The sequence below is a fragment of the Sebastes fasciatus genome, chromosome 5, assembly GCF_043250625.1.
Source record: "Sebastes fasciatus isolate fSebFas1 chromosome 5, fSebFas1.pri, whole genome shotgun sequence".
In the NCBI taxonomy this organism is placed as follows: domain Eukaryota; kingdom Metazoa; phylum Chordata; class Actinopteri; order Perciformes; family Sebastidae; genus Sebastes; species Sebastes fasciatus.
In genome coordinates, this window is record NC_133799.1 from 37,068,538 (window position 1) to 37,083,992 (window position 15,455).

The 15,455-nt window shown below is 42.1% G+C and overlaps 1 protein-coding gene across 17 annotated transcripts in view; it reads right to left on the bottom strand.

Annotated features, from left to right (window-relative positions):
• ptprfa (protein tyrosine phosphatase receptor type Fa) overlaps window positions 1–15,455 on the bottom strand; it is a 452,868-nt gene that overhangs the window by 323,757 nt on the left and 113,656 nt on the right. For all 17 annotated transcript variants that reach the window (XM_074636845.1, XM_074636843.1, XM_074636842.1 and 14 more), the window contains exon 2: window positions 1,295–1,469. In XM_074636845.1, coding sequence (XP_074492946.1) covers window positions 1,295–1,388 — 94 coding nt within the window. In that variant the 5' untranslated portion in view covers window positions 1,389–1,469. The remainder of the gene's footprint in view (window positions 1–1,294; window positions 1,470–15,455) is intronic.

The window sequence follows — 15,455 nt, forward strand, 5'->3', positions numbered from 1 at the left end:
AGCACTCGCTATAAGAACCCTTTTTTGTCTCTTATCCATGACATCTCTCCTCTTAAGTCATCTCTCTGACTGTTTAGCTATAATCAGAGCTGTTGCAAGGGGTGTGACAACGGTGTGGTCACTAGGGATGTGTATTGGCAAGAATCTGGTGATACGATACGTATCATGATACAGTGGTTACGATTCAATATATTGCGATATATTACGATACTTTAAGCAAGGCGATATATTGCGATTTTTAAAATAGTTAATTAACCCCCAAAATAATTGACTTGTTTAACTGGATATCAGTTCTTCTTTGCCGCTCCAAAACATAAGCCTTTAAGTGTGCTGTCGTCCTGGATGAACTGATTGCAGGTAGTTTTTCACATGACGATAGCAAACAACAACAGTGTGATGCTAGCGGAGAGTGTAACGGTAACAGTAGTCAGAGCGAGGAAAATGTCAGCCATTTGGCAATACTTCACAGTGGAAAATCCAACAAGTAAAACGTTGATATGTCCAGTATGCTCTGTTTCCAGGGGTAGCGGTACCCTGGTAGGGGGTGTGAATATTGCACCCTGCAGGACAAATTAGCACACAGGCTGTCTACACAGACTGAGGAGACAGCTAAGAGAATACAGAAGTGTTATTTATTCCTAGCTTCATTTATTTATGTTCTTTGTAACAGACAAACTGAATAATAAAATAAAGTTCTACTGCATTCATTTTCATTCTCTATTTGTTCATGTTTTACAAAGGGTTTAACCTGAGCCAGGTCATACAGCAAAGATAGTAATCATATCTAATAATAATAATATAATAATTAATAAATCATTTTATCACGCTGGTATCGGTTCGGTACTCTGTATCGACAGATACCACAAATTCAGATATTGGAATCGTTATTTGGAAGGAAAAAATGGTATTGAAACATCTCTACTAAATTCTACAGTTTGCTCCCAGTGGTGTATCGGCCATCTGGCATACCGGGACGAATCCCAGTGGTCCGTCAAGAAGAGCAGAGAATACTGCTGATTTTTTCATGACTGATTGATTGAAACCTAATTTTATATACTTGGTGATTTTAATCATTCAAATTTGGGCAGGTGGTTAATAACACATCTTCCTGTGGTGTGACATACTCAGAACACGTACTGTATATATTTTAGCTTTACCCTGACCCAACAGTAGTGCTATATTAACAAAAGCTCTGCGTAGACTCCCTGGCAGCTAATGGATCTTACCTGCCTGTAAAACTGTTGACATACGGGCAGAGCTCAGAGCTGTGCGGGTTAGTATGGATTGTACTCACTCTCTGTGTGAGAAGGCAGAACCAGTCTGGCCAGCAGCAGGAGATGAAGAGCTCCCCTGGTGAGAGGCGATAGCCGTCTGAATCTCAGGTCCATAGTCTGACTGTTGGTACGCTCTCCTCTGGTCCTGACGCTGCTGCTGATTGGCTACGACCTCACACAGTCATAGAGTGACACCTGCAAAGAGACAAGAGAGGTGTTGTTAAGGATAGAGGTTGTGTAAAGCTCAGAGTGTGGTCATGTGAAGCCTGTAAATCTGAATTTCAACACATCTCATTAAAGCTTGCTGTCCTAAGCAGCTGGCTGGGGTTGACGGGTCAAATGGTAAATGGACTTGCATTTATATAGCGCTTCTTTACACTACATGCCAGCATTCACCCATTCACACACTCACATTCACACACACACACACACATTGATACACTGATGGCAGAGGTTGCCATGCAAGGAGCCAACCTGCCCATCAGGATCTGATCTACATACTCATTCACACACCGATGGCACAGCCTTCGGGAGCAAGTGTCATTTCGACATGTGACCGGAGGAGCCGGGGATCAAAGTATTTTTACTTCAATACACCTTAATTGAATCACTTGTGACCTTTAGTCGTTATTGGATGTTTTTTGCAACATCAGACAGATATGGAAGGATCCAACCCCTTCTGACTCCCAACCCGTCAAATACCGTTGTTTGGCTGGTGTCCCTCGGCATCGGAAACCGACGCACAGAGGCACCCTTTAGCAACAGTATGTGATGAACCGGGCTTTCAACTAACTCCAATGTAAACCCACCCGCGGTGTTATTCGACGGTCGGAGCAAGTGACGTAGTATTAATAGTGTGAGAGTCTGCTGGTTGGGATGGAGGGGTGGAGGATGGGTCAAACAAACACACGACTTTCAACCAGGAGACCGTCGTTTGTGTCCCGTGTGAAAGTAAAAGTAATGTTGACTTATTTTGTCACGACAGTCTTTGGTCATGTGACCCGTCAACAGACACAAAAGTCTCAGCTTTTTAAAGCTGAACCTACTACAGCCTGTGAAAGACAAACAAGTTAGAATTAGATAATGCCTCATTTGGCCGACTTTACTAAGGAGAAATCTACAGACGCAAATAGACAAAGTGTAGTGTCCACTAGTCTGAAAGAAGACATGTTATGGAAGTAAAATAGCCCAAAATCTCAAAATTGACCAGAGCATGGGGTGTCACCTGGGGTGTCTTCTCTGATACTAGGATGCAGATTGTCAGGACCAATGATCATGAGCTCAGTTTTATCCAAGTTTAATTTAAGAAAATTTACTGGCATTCATTTTTTAATATCTGCTAGACAATTTATAAGGCTGGAGAGGTTTGTGGTCTTGGTAGGCTTTACTGGGAGATTCACTAAACCCCTGCAGTTATCAAAAATACTTCACAACCCCATAATAAACAGCAGCTTGATGTGGATTATTCTGAACATGTTTCTTGTGGCCTCAACTGATTCCACGTGGTTACGTAAATGCAAGCACCTGGAACACAAGTCCAGCCCAGTCTTCACAACTTCACTGATTGCACATCAAGGCCAAATATGTGCTGATAGAACGTTGTGGATCCAGAGATCAGAGCGATACAAATCACTCTCTTCTACCTCAGCACACAAGCAAATTACAGAGAGAGCAGTAGTCAGGCTGTACTTTCCCCTGATTTTCCTCCTTTCTCAAATGAAATCCAGAACAACATGAATCCCACCAACATCGCCATCCATGCAGATGCACACAGCCGACAGCTCGAAATGGACGGTTTGTCTGCTTTTCAGTATACTGTGAGTTAAATCTACCTGACAGCTAAAACTTTATTTTGTGGAATATATTTAAAAGAAAAGAACACACACACACACAATTCATGAAAGCTTTGGATGTTCCCACACAGTGTGACTGAAAACCTGCCTAAGTTGAACAATTACAGGAAGTCTCACGGAAAGGGTTCAGAGAAAGTTTGGGCACAATTTCCAGCATCCTTGACGTGTCATTAGGTGTGCTGTGACAGGAAGGCAGGGAGGAGACTAAGTGCTGGATTTCCACACCCTTCCTGGATCAATAGCATTTCTCCATAGCATTACTATGTTCTGGCAACAACACTTTCATGTGCGCTCACATCCATCTCACAAATCAAAACACAAACTGTTCAACTCACCAATCAGGGTGGTTAAAGTTACAAGTTATACCCTAGCGTTATAACATATCTGTAATAGGATTTGTCCCAAACTGAAAAAAGTTTTAAAATTGACACTTTTTGGTATAGTCTTTTGTTGTTTGTCCTTTTCAAGATTGTGTTTTTAGACACAATTGTCAGTGGAAGTAACTCAAAAGTTGTGGAACATTGCATTAGCAACTGCTCTTAAGACCATGTTTTAAATGGTAAATGGACTTGCATTTTTATAGCGCCTTTCTAGTCTTACAACCACTCAAAGCGCTTTACACTACAGGTCAGCATTCATCCATTCACACACATTCATACACTGATGGCAGAGGCTGCCATACAAGGTGCCAACCTGTCCATCAGGATCTAATCCAGATACTCATTTACACACCGATGGCTCAGCCTTCAGGATCAATTTGGAGTTAAGTATCTTGCTCAAAGACACTTCGTGTGTGGACTGGAGGAGCTGGGGATCGAACCACTGACCTTCCCATTGGAGGGCGACCGTCTTCATTAGCAGTTTTATTTTTTTTAGCCTTTTGCATCTGTATAAGACGCACCAGGCTTTCAACTAACTCCAATGTAAACCCACGTGTTAGTTGAGAAAGTTAACATTAACCAACGGGACCAGATTAGCAGACCCCTAAGCTGCTGGCAGACTACTGCAGGAGGAGGAGACGGTTGGCTAACGTTAGCTAGCTAGCTAGATTGTCTGTCTCAAGAACTGGCTAGTTAGCTAGCTAACTTGTCCGGAGACTGACAAGCTAGCTAGCTAACACCTGATCTCCTCCCGGTGAAGTCGTCTCCTAGCGGTGGGGAGTGAGGCAGAGGGACCGTGACCCAGCGCTGTCCTCTGTTGGGCTCATTTTCTGTAGCATGGTGAAATTAGCAAGGTAGCTAGCTAAGTAGCCAGTCACTAAATGAGTCAAATGTAACAACTTAATGCTTCGTCCACACACTCTTCTCTCAGCGTAGGAAAGCACAGTGCTATCGCCAGAGGAGGGACAACTTTGTGTGGCTCATTTTTTCTGTTGCATGACAGCATGGCGGAATTAGCAAGCTAAGCTAGCTAAGTAGCCAGCCGTTCGACCAGCGGACTGGTGGCTAACGGCAGCGCTGTAAAGATAAATTGAGGGCGTATAAATCTTTGGAAGCCTATAGTTAACTATCCTTCAGTAAAGTCAGTCAAAAAGAGAGTCGTACAATATCGGTGAAGCATTTCTGAGACGGAGAGAAAGGCTTGCTAATAGTTTAGCCTTCTGCTGACCGAAGCCAACGGCTCACGGCTGCTGTTAGCAGAGGGCTAAATATTAGCAACATTTACTCTCCAGCTCTGAAATGTTTCTCTGATATTGTAGTTCGCTAGAGCCTCCAATCACAGTTTGTAATCTCAAATATCTGTGATATCTTAATTCTGTTACCGAACAACACAGCAAGAGGACATTTTAGATGTGTAACTTTAGCCCACTGCTAGTTTTAGCCTCCAGTATTTCCTTTGTTTTGCCTCCAGCTAACACTGTGACGTAAACATGACATTGACACAAAAAGGGTCCATTCAGTATACACAAGCAATAAATCCTTCTACAGTATACCAACACAACATTGGATACAGTCAACATATAAACTGCTCTTTCATGTCTGCCAGGCCTTCCTTATGATGGGATGAGATGAATTTGATGCATGAATGGATAAGTCGGTTTGAATGCAATTATTCGTTCAGAACCAATCAGCAACAGCAGATAGCTGTGCGTGTCCGTCCTCTCTCTCCAACCAACTACTAATGCTACCGGCTCCGGCAGCAGCACCGCCATCATGGCAGGTGGCAGCAGCTCCTCTCAATTTAAAATCCCCTGTAGGTTCCCTAGGTCCCTCAGTGAGGTGGAGATGATGTGACTCCCCCAGAGAGCCACTCTCCCGCACCTACTGTGTGTCCCAGCATCCCTGGAGATCCAGCTGCAGTGAGGCGCTGGGGAGTTGAACACCTCTAGCCTCAGAAGAAGAGGATGGGAAGGAGCGAGGCTATCACTTATGCATTCAAACACTCCCTTGGCAGCTTGTGGACACATCCAGCAGAAGCTGTGGGCGCCTAGTCTAGTGCTTAATGACATCTAACTACTGCTTTGGCAAATATAGTATGCTACTGCCTCATGCTAACTTAATTTCAGAGACTAGACTCACTTCGATTTAATCCGTGTGGACAGCAGCAATATAATATGTGCACACGTTCACACTCACCCATTGTCACTCTTCATGGAGCTATAGACCACTTTTCTGTTAGTAAAGATGATGAAGTATGTGGGCGGAGGGTAGATCTGAACATGTTAGCTAATGCTGGCCAGCAAGTTTTGTTGGCTTGTTTTTTTATCAATGGCTGAAGAAAATACTAGTTTTTCTGAATATACAGTCACTCATTCTCAGGGACCACAAGGACTTATCAAAGAGAGTATTCCAATATCGGCAAAGCGTTTCAGAGATGGAGAGGCTACGGTGACAAGTTTGCACCCCTGAGCAATGGGAGTGAATAGAGAGAGAAAAAAGCATAGCAAACCGTAATCTGCGCACAGGAGCAATAGATTTTTCTAAGGCTAAAATATTAGCAACGTTTTCTCTCCATCTCTTTAACGCTTCGCCGATATTGTTGCTCGCTATAGCCTCGAATCACAGTTTGTCATCTCAGATGTATGCGATATCAATCCTGACACCCAACAACACAGCAAGATGACATTTTGGATGTGTAACTTTAGCCTACTACTCTGAGATGATTCGTGTGTTTGCCTCCAGCTAACACTGTGACATAATCATGAAGTTGGCTGTAAAAGGCTCTATTACTGTAAATGCTGTTTGGTACACTATGTGGATAGTAATAATTCCCTATTGTGAAGTGAACCAGCCTTTGATTCAACCTCTTAATGTTTGGAATAAATATCCCCTTTAAGATACAATCAGTAATGCTTTACAATAATACAATATGAATATGTTGTTCATGATCATGTCGTTTTCAAGCTCTCTAACTAGATAAGAGTTTGCCCGGCTTTGAGTATTTCCTCAGAAAGGTTTTTCATTGTCTTCTTTGCTTTGTTTTAGGGCTCCCATCTCAGTCCCTGTGTGTGTGTGTGTGTGTGTGTGTGTGTGTGTGTGCGTGCGTGCGTGCGTGCGTGCGTGCGTGCGTGCGTGCGTGTGTGATGGATGTGTGAATAGAAACTGCACTGACAAGCTTGCCACATCAACCTAAAAGTGATATGTCAATGTTGTGTTCACACTGTGTTTCCGCTGCCCCAAAGTATCCAAAAAAATCAGTTACTACAGGTTTAATATTTCAACTTGGTAAAGCAATCAAGAATAGCAAAGAACATGATCATTAAAGCATTTTTAGTCCCTGTAGGTCCAGTTTGGCTCCAGTCCCAGTTCACCAGAGTGACCCGTACATGTACCTTGTAAAGGCTCAGATACCTTCTGTGGTCTGCCATGGAGCTGAGGTAATAAAAGCAAAGCCTCACAGCTGAAGTCTGAGTTAGGGAGTAACACAAAGTCATTATTACCCACAAGCATCTTGCAACATTTTTGAAGCTGTGGGGCACAGGCTAAGACATCCCAAAGAATTCAGAATGATATGGTACAATAGCAGAGAGATGATACACTGCTGCTGACTGATTTCAAATTCCAGACGACCATTAGCTGAAATATTTGTTTTGGAGGGAGTGCCTGGAAGGTAGTATTGCTTTCATATTTCTAACAATGCATTGTGAACACTGGCAGCGGTGTTGAGTTAAGGTATAGTACCAGGCAGACCTAATGCAGACAGCTAGACTGTATATGTTCCCATAAAACTGACAACAGGAATAAAAATAGTCAGATAAATAGCAAAACCAAAGAATTCTAAATATTAAATAGAGAGTTATGAAAAGTGCATATCCAATTATGATTGGTCTCGTTTTGTCCAACAAACAGTTCCACAGATATTCAGTTTACAATGATATGAACCTCACATTTAAAACTACAACAGAGTATTAGGGCCACATTGAGGAAAAAAGAAAAATTTGAGATTTCGAGAATAAAGTCATATTATTACGTGAATAAACTCATAAATTCATGAGAAAAAAGTCGTAATACTATGAAAATAAAGTCATAATATTATAAAGTAGTAATTTTACGAGTTATTTTAGAGGGGAAATAGCACGAGCAACAGATTTTATTGATATTACCTGATGATATTATCAGTGTTTATGGGTACATAATTGTTTTTTTTGAGGGAAGATATTGTAGTGGCACAAAATAGACTTGAAAAACAGGCTACTATAATGTACATGTAAAAGGTAGTGTCCCAACAACAAGCTTTTGGGTTCTATAGAAACTGACACTATCATACCTGTGCATGACATAATAATGGTGGATAATGTGATTTAAAAATAATGAAAATTGATAATGTAATGATAATGATGATAAGTGCTACATGCAGTAACTGCACAAAATCTAATGATGGTCAATAATATAATAAAAATCTAAAAAAAACAACAACCTGCAAATATAACACATAACATAACATAATGGTACATACTGTACAGAGAGCTTTTTCACTGAAAACGGTGAGAGTGCCTGACAGCTAAACAATGACCTGAAACTCACTATCAAGCTCTGTAAAGCTGAGGGGAGCTGCAGGTTCAGCTGATTATTAAAACTTTTCAGGGAGCAACCTTCTCTTCTGAAAAGTGAAGCCAATGCAGAAGTGACTTAAACCTGCATTCTTTCTAACAACCAGCAGGGGGCGACTCCTCTGGTTGCTAAAAGAAGTCTGATTGTATAGAAGTCTATGAGAAAATGAGCCTACTTCTCTCTTGATTTATTACCTCAGTAAACATTGTAAACATGAGTTTATGGTCTGAAGTTTCAAGTCTTCTTCAATACAGCATGATGTTCATTTAGTAAATGATGGTCCCATTTAGAGTCAGATAGACCATAAAGCAGGGGATGCTTTAGGGCAGGGCTACCTTGTGATTGACAGGTTGCTACCACGGTGTTGTCTGGTCTGGGAGTTGTCCGTGTTTTCGTCTTACAACTTTAAAGCTTCAGTAGGCAGAATATTTTTGGCATCATTGGGCAGAAATCCCATAATAACCTTTCAGCATATTGTAATTCAAGTGTTCTGAGAGAAAACTAGACTTCTGCTCCTCCTCATGGCTCTGTTTTCAGGCTTTAGAACATCTAGCCCTTGACGGGAGACTTAAACCAACCACAGGTCATTTCAGAGAGAGAGCGTTCCTATTGAATGTACCCCGGCTGGTGGGCGGTGCTTGGTATTTCCTCAACAGATCTCAACATGGCTGCCGGATAACAAGCGTTCTCATTTTATAGCTAAACAGTACAATATGAGATGATTCTGAAAACATTTGAGGCGAGAAATAGGCTTTACAGTAACAGAATATTGATTCATATTTGATCAGCTCCGACTGCTTGTTTTCTTCCGGTCTGTGAAATCTTATAGATGCCGTTAGGAGCCGTTTTTTTTCAGATTACCTGTCTCATGCACTAATGTCTGGACGTAGACCGTTTTATAAAAATAACTTTATTAAATCATATTTGCTCCATTTCAACCCACTGCTGCTTTAACCCTTTCACAGTGTGATTTCAGTTCATCAAAGTTAACTGTAACATTTTGTTTGCCTAAAAATGTCTTGTTCGGCGTTCGGTTGAACTTAGCTCCACCCTCTGGTGTCACTTCTGGTTGCAAAAAAACAAGATGGCGACGGCGAAAATGCTGAACTTGAGGCTTCAGAACCGTAGTCCACAAACCAACGGGTGACGTTGCGGTGACAGTCTATGCACCTTTTACATTATTTGATACATTGTTATTATAACAATATTGATTATAGGCACTTTAAGTGCTCCTGCTTCCTTTTCAAATGATTATGCTTGTTTGATCTTCCGTAATGGTAATGGTATTTACCGCAGCTTCTACGTACACATATAAGATTATAACGTTAACTACCAACAGCAATTCATGAACCACAGAAAGGAACACATGGGTGTTATGTGCAACAGCGACAGATGCACTCCTGCAGCTACAATATGGGCAACAATAAACACCGAGTGTGAAATGTTGAGGGGAACTATGTGTGAGATAACGTGACTACATTATCTACATATACTGTGTGTTGTAAGTGCTTTACAAGTCTCCAGACTCCTGAATGTCTGGACTGTAAAAAGGAAACCAATAAATATTGTGCATTCTTAAAGCACCAAGGACCACTTTATTGATCACTGGATGTGTTGACTGCAGTAACAGTCAAGTCATCTCATCAAGCTGTCTGTCAGGTTTTTGACAATTCCATTAATTACGAGACTGTTATTGATCAAAGCAGTTATGGCTCGCCGTATTAACAAACTGTATAATCCAGCAGGAAACACTAAGACTGCCTTTGATACAGTAATAAGACGCTGGGGTTGGACGGCTGAGAGTGAAAGTTAGGTTTATCAACCTCTAAAGTCTTCTTAGCTTAAAATAGATGTATTCCACCTTTTCTTTTTCAAGATAACCAGGTCTGAAAATAAGGAAACCCCTTCATAGTGCAGTGTCCATTTTAATAGTAATAATAACGTGTTAAAGCTAACTCGTTTCACACCACTAATTTCTTTGATGCAAGGCAACTTGCGATTTTTAGGTTGTAGTCCCCATCAAGTTAAAAAGAGAAACGGCTAAATTACATGGATTCAATCAATTCATATTGTATATATGTAACAATCAAAAATCCCTCCAAAATACCACATTAAGACACCAAGACCTTGAGGAACACCATAGAAATATCCATGCTGCTGAGATGGGTTAAGGTCTGAATCCAGGAGTTAAGCCCACACGCTGCTATAAAGATGTGAAAATCACTCTGCCACACGGAGTTCATCTCCACAGAGACCATCTAAGCAGATGGGTTGTGTAACAGCCGCTTTACAAAAGGAAGAGAGAGTGCAACTACAAGCTACTTTTCTTGTATTATTCTGAAAAGCTACGAGTCTCTAAAGATAGTAGTTGTAGAAAATATCAGAAGAAAGTTCCTGGAAATATTTCCATCAATTGGTGGGTTGGTCTTCCTACAGTTAGCCTATGTGATCTTGATTTCTCAAACTTCCTGACCTTTTCTGTGCTCATTTGTGTTGACTTTGAACTAGTGCAGAAACAACAAGTCAAGGAACAGAAAATGAATGGACATTAATGTTCATAATAAACTCATCGCTTGAGTTTATTATTCATCAAGCAAAAATGACAAACATTCTAAAGTTCCAGCTTCATGGTTAAATTAACTGTTAATGAGAAAACAAGACTGCAGCAATGCTAACGCTCTGTCAGGCTGTATGGTGCTTTGAACTAAATGCTAACGTCAGCATGCTAACAGTGACAATGCTAACATACTGATGCTAAGCAGATATGATGATTACTTTGTTCACCATTTAAGTTTAGCTTGTTAGCATGCCAACATTTGCTAATTGACACTAAACCCAAAGTACATCTCAGGCTGATGGGAACGTCATTAGTTTATGAGTGAAAAAACGTAGTAACTAAAGCTAAGGTTGGTAATCTTAATAAACTAGCAAGAGTACGCGGAAAAACCCAGCCCACGCGGGAGAAACCATACATGAGACACATTGCTGACGTTGAATAACCTGTTTCCACTGGTGTTAAACACTCTTTTTTACTATTTATTCCTCTAGGTGACACAACTTTGCTCCGTGTTGCAAATGCAACACGTACAGTAAGTTCCTGTCGTTACAGGCGACCCCTCCTCCCCCAGGTTTCCCCTCAACCCGTGTCTTGCTCTCATTGGCTGTAGCTCGTGGCCGTAGTCCCCGACAGGTCCAGATATTTAGCATGCTAGATATCTGGAATGTGTCTGCGAGACTCGCGTCTTTGAGCAGTTCACACATGATGCCCGAGCGTTGATGTGCGAGCGACGAGCCAACACCGATTTGCCTCTGACCTTAGACTTCTGTCAGGGAGCTCCAAAAACTGTCGGGGAGCAAAAAATCAGGGCTTAGTTTGTGTAGTGTGACCTAGGCATTAGTGTCACACAGCTAGGTGAAGGTTTAGACGAGACACAAACTCTTTTCATTCTCTGTTATGCTCCAGAACAGATCATGCAAAATTGACGGATCGTGCATGTATCATAAATTCTCCTTGAAGATGAACAATAGGAAAGAGAATTTAGTTTACTTGATGAGACATTGTCTAAAGCTTTGTTTCATCTATCCACTCTGATTCACTATAGGAGTTAATTACCAAAAGCTTCTGGATGGGTCTTTCTATTGACAGCAGTGGCACTTAGCTGCAGATGCAGAATACTTCACATAAAGTGCCATTGGACTGCTATTATACTCTTTCCATAATGATGCTGAAACCATCAGTGGCAAATCACACAAATGGGTTTCATTTGGGTTAATATACATTCAATTCAATCAGCTCTGAAGGGGAAATGATGTGTTCAGTCTCAGAGAAAGACAGAAGAGACGAGCGGGAAGTGAACTGTCTCGGTTGAAAGTGAATTGTGTATAACTGTTGAGATGGGGGGTGAATTCAGAATGAAGCTTACAGTAACTTAATAGACAGATACCGAATAAAACGTTCACTGGTTGTCTGACTCTGGACCTCCTAACTCTCTTTTTGGATGCTTCCTGCCACTGTCCTGGCAGTCAACGTCAAATAGAGAACAGAAGAAAAGGACAATCAGTGAGACAAAGAGAGAGATTGAAGAGAGGGCAGTTGCTGAATGGTTTTATTGTGCACTGGTGATGAGCTCCACTCTACAAACTATAAAGGAGTATTCAATTGCCCAGCTTAAGTGTACTGTTAAAAGCTTTCCTTTGTTTTGTCTTAGTCAAGCCTTTCTCCACTTCAAGTCCAAAGTCCACAGAGATAAGGGCAGCAGTCATTCAGACAGGATGGAGGAGGAGGTGCTGGTGGAGGTGTCCGGGGTGGGGGGGGTTTGTACTGAGCTGCCAACATCACTGGCTGGATCAAACAAAGCTAAAAGCGACGAGTGCGCTGAGCTGGCTTGTGTTCTTTAGGCCAGTTACACACAGCAGCAGTCTATAAGAAGTAAATAAAGGAGTACAAAGCATGACATGTGGCCCATGAATGAGGTCCACAATGCAGTAAGGGTGGGAAAGATTCATTTGAGTCCATGCAAAGGTAGAAGGAAGTTACCACATTTATTGTTATAGTCTGAGTAACGTGATGTCATATCCGTTTAGTATCCGTCAACCAAAACAAACCGAGCCGAAATGACAAAGCAGCGAACAGCGGAGGGTTCGCGTGGATACGACCTGCACCCTCACAAAGTTTTTATAAATAATTCCTGACAATGACTGATATATTTGACTTCAGGACATCTCTGACTACATACATGCTGAAAATCAAACATTTTAATGCATTAATTTAGATATTTTCCAAAGTAAAAGTCCCTAGAAGTGTATGATTCAATTTAAAAAAGTTAACAAAAATTGCAATAAATCCTAATACCAAATCGCAAATCTTAAAAATCGTAATACCCATCGAATCGGGCACCCAAGTATCGTGATAGTATTGAATCAGGAGATAGGTGTATCGTCCCAGCAATGCAGCATGCAACACAACCTGCTGCATGTTACTGGTATCACATAAACATGATGATAGCAGAAAAATCAAATCAGGGCAAAAATGCAGTCATCAAACCATCAAAGGCAAAAACATCGCCTTCAGTGCCGCGCTCTGCTCTTCTTTCAATGAAGAAATACTCTCCAGTTCTGACATAACTGATTCTATTGCAACATCCACGCTAACCAGCCCTCTCCGTGTCGTTGCCTCTCCGTGTCGTCTCATACTATGGTTTCACCGAGCCTCACACACCTAAGCCACGCCCGTAGCGGCCAGTAGCTCCTCACAGGACGCTGATTGGTCCGTGATCTGGCTTGCTGGACGCAAACGCATAACTTGCTGCCCGACAAGATGGATTTTCATGTGATTTGTGATCTTGCGATTCTCGCGTGATCTCGTGACATCGCAGGAACCCAGCTGTCGTGCAAGGTTACCGTGTCGTACCATGCAGTACATAAGAGGGAAAGAATCACCCAGTGGATCAAAATGAAGTTTTCCATTCCATCACTGGATTAATAAAAACTTAACTAATAAACATAGGAAAATATATTTAAACTCCAACAAATTAATACATCCGGGTGAAACGCCAACAAGCCTGAGAGAGAGAGCAAAGCATCAGTGTGGTCATTGGAACCTGGAGCAGGGATTCACATTAAATAAGAGTTTATGAGTGCAGCCTCTTTGAGTTGTTAAACGAGATGCAGGAAGTTGGCTCCGGTCTTCAGCTCGCTTGAGCGGAGGAGTTGTAGCCTCGTAGCATTTATTCACCGACAAATAAACTGTGCACACACTGTCTGCTACACCTACGTTCACAGCTAGAACGCCACCAACAACCTCACACTCACCGCCAACACACACACACACACGGTCTGTTGGAAACCCGCTGACGTTACGCCGCACTGACAGACCGGATGTGTGTGACTACGGGGAGCACGAAGTTACCAGCAGAGCTACAGCTGCTAACGTAGTACAAACACACACACTGTTTGCTGGATAATCAATATCGTTAATCCGGGCAGACACACAGCTGACAACCTGCTAAACTAAACTAAATGTGCGGTGGAGACTTTTACTGGGAAAGTGGCTGCATGTCCGCGACACTACACGCAGCATCGTAGCTGCTAAGTTAATGCTACCGGACGGTGAACTGGAGACAGTGAACGCAGCATCGTGGCTGCTAAGTTAATGCTACCGGACGGTGAACTGGAGACAGTGAACGCAGCATCGTGGCTGCTACTGTAAACGCTCCCGGATGGTGAACTGGAGACAGTGAACGCAGCACCGTTAATTTAGTCAGGTAATTATTGACTGCAGTTGTTCAGTCAGCTTGGCTCTCAATTGGCTATGGTTCTTTCCCACGTGACTGCGTCATCGGTTGAATGATGATCTTTGGAACCATCAAAAAATCAGGGCTTTGCTGATTATTGTCCGGCCCAGCATAACAATGCTGGCAGAGACAGGATGTTACTGGATGCTTATTAGTGCAACAGGTCAAGCAGCTATATCAGCTTCTGAAGGAGATATTTTTGGGCAGTGTAGAATAATGTATTGTATTCTCAGTATGAGATGGTCACCATCAAAGTGCAACCAAGTAAGAACATGTCGTACTGAGAAGAGTTCAGAAGAACAATCAGAGTTATGTTTTTTTTTCAGTACAACATGAGTCAATTTCCTGCGTATCTCGAGGAGAGAGAGAGAGATGGCTTGGGTGAATAATTTATGTCCTTCTAAAAGCCATCTCTCAGCCAATTACTGCCAGAGCAGCCCAATTTCCTCAAGGGCCAGTGTGCTGTCGACCCAAAACCTCTGCAGTCCTAAACTTTAGTGAAACACTGCACAGCAGCAAGGCCACAATCAAAGCTACAATCATGAAACAGTATTCAGGTTTATCGTCGATAATCACTCACTATTGCTGTGGTAAATGTGGGCGCTGGAATATACAGTATGCAAAGTAAGAGAAGGCCAAAAGTGAGCCTATGTTTGTGTGTTGAAGTGTGCGCGATCTCGACTGACTTTACTGTCTTTCAGAGGATGTAGCAGGTTTAGTACAGCTAGAAACTAAAAAACCTAAGGAATCCATCGGTACCAACTGTGTCATGCTAGGTGACCTCTGACCTCAAAATATGTGAATGTAAACGGGTTCTATGGGTACCCACGAGTCTCCCCTTTACAGACATGCCCACTTTATGATAATCACATGCAGTTTGAGGCAAGTCATAGTCAAGTCAGCACACTGACACACTGACAGCTGTTGTTGCCTGTTGGGCTGCAGTTTGTCGTGTTACGATTTGAGCATATTGTTTTATGCTAAATGCAGTACCTGTGAGGGTTTCTGGATCAATATCTGTCATTGTTTTGTGTTGTTAATTGA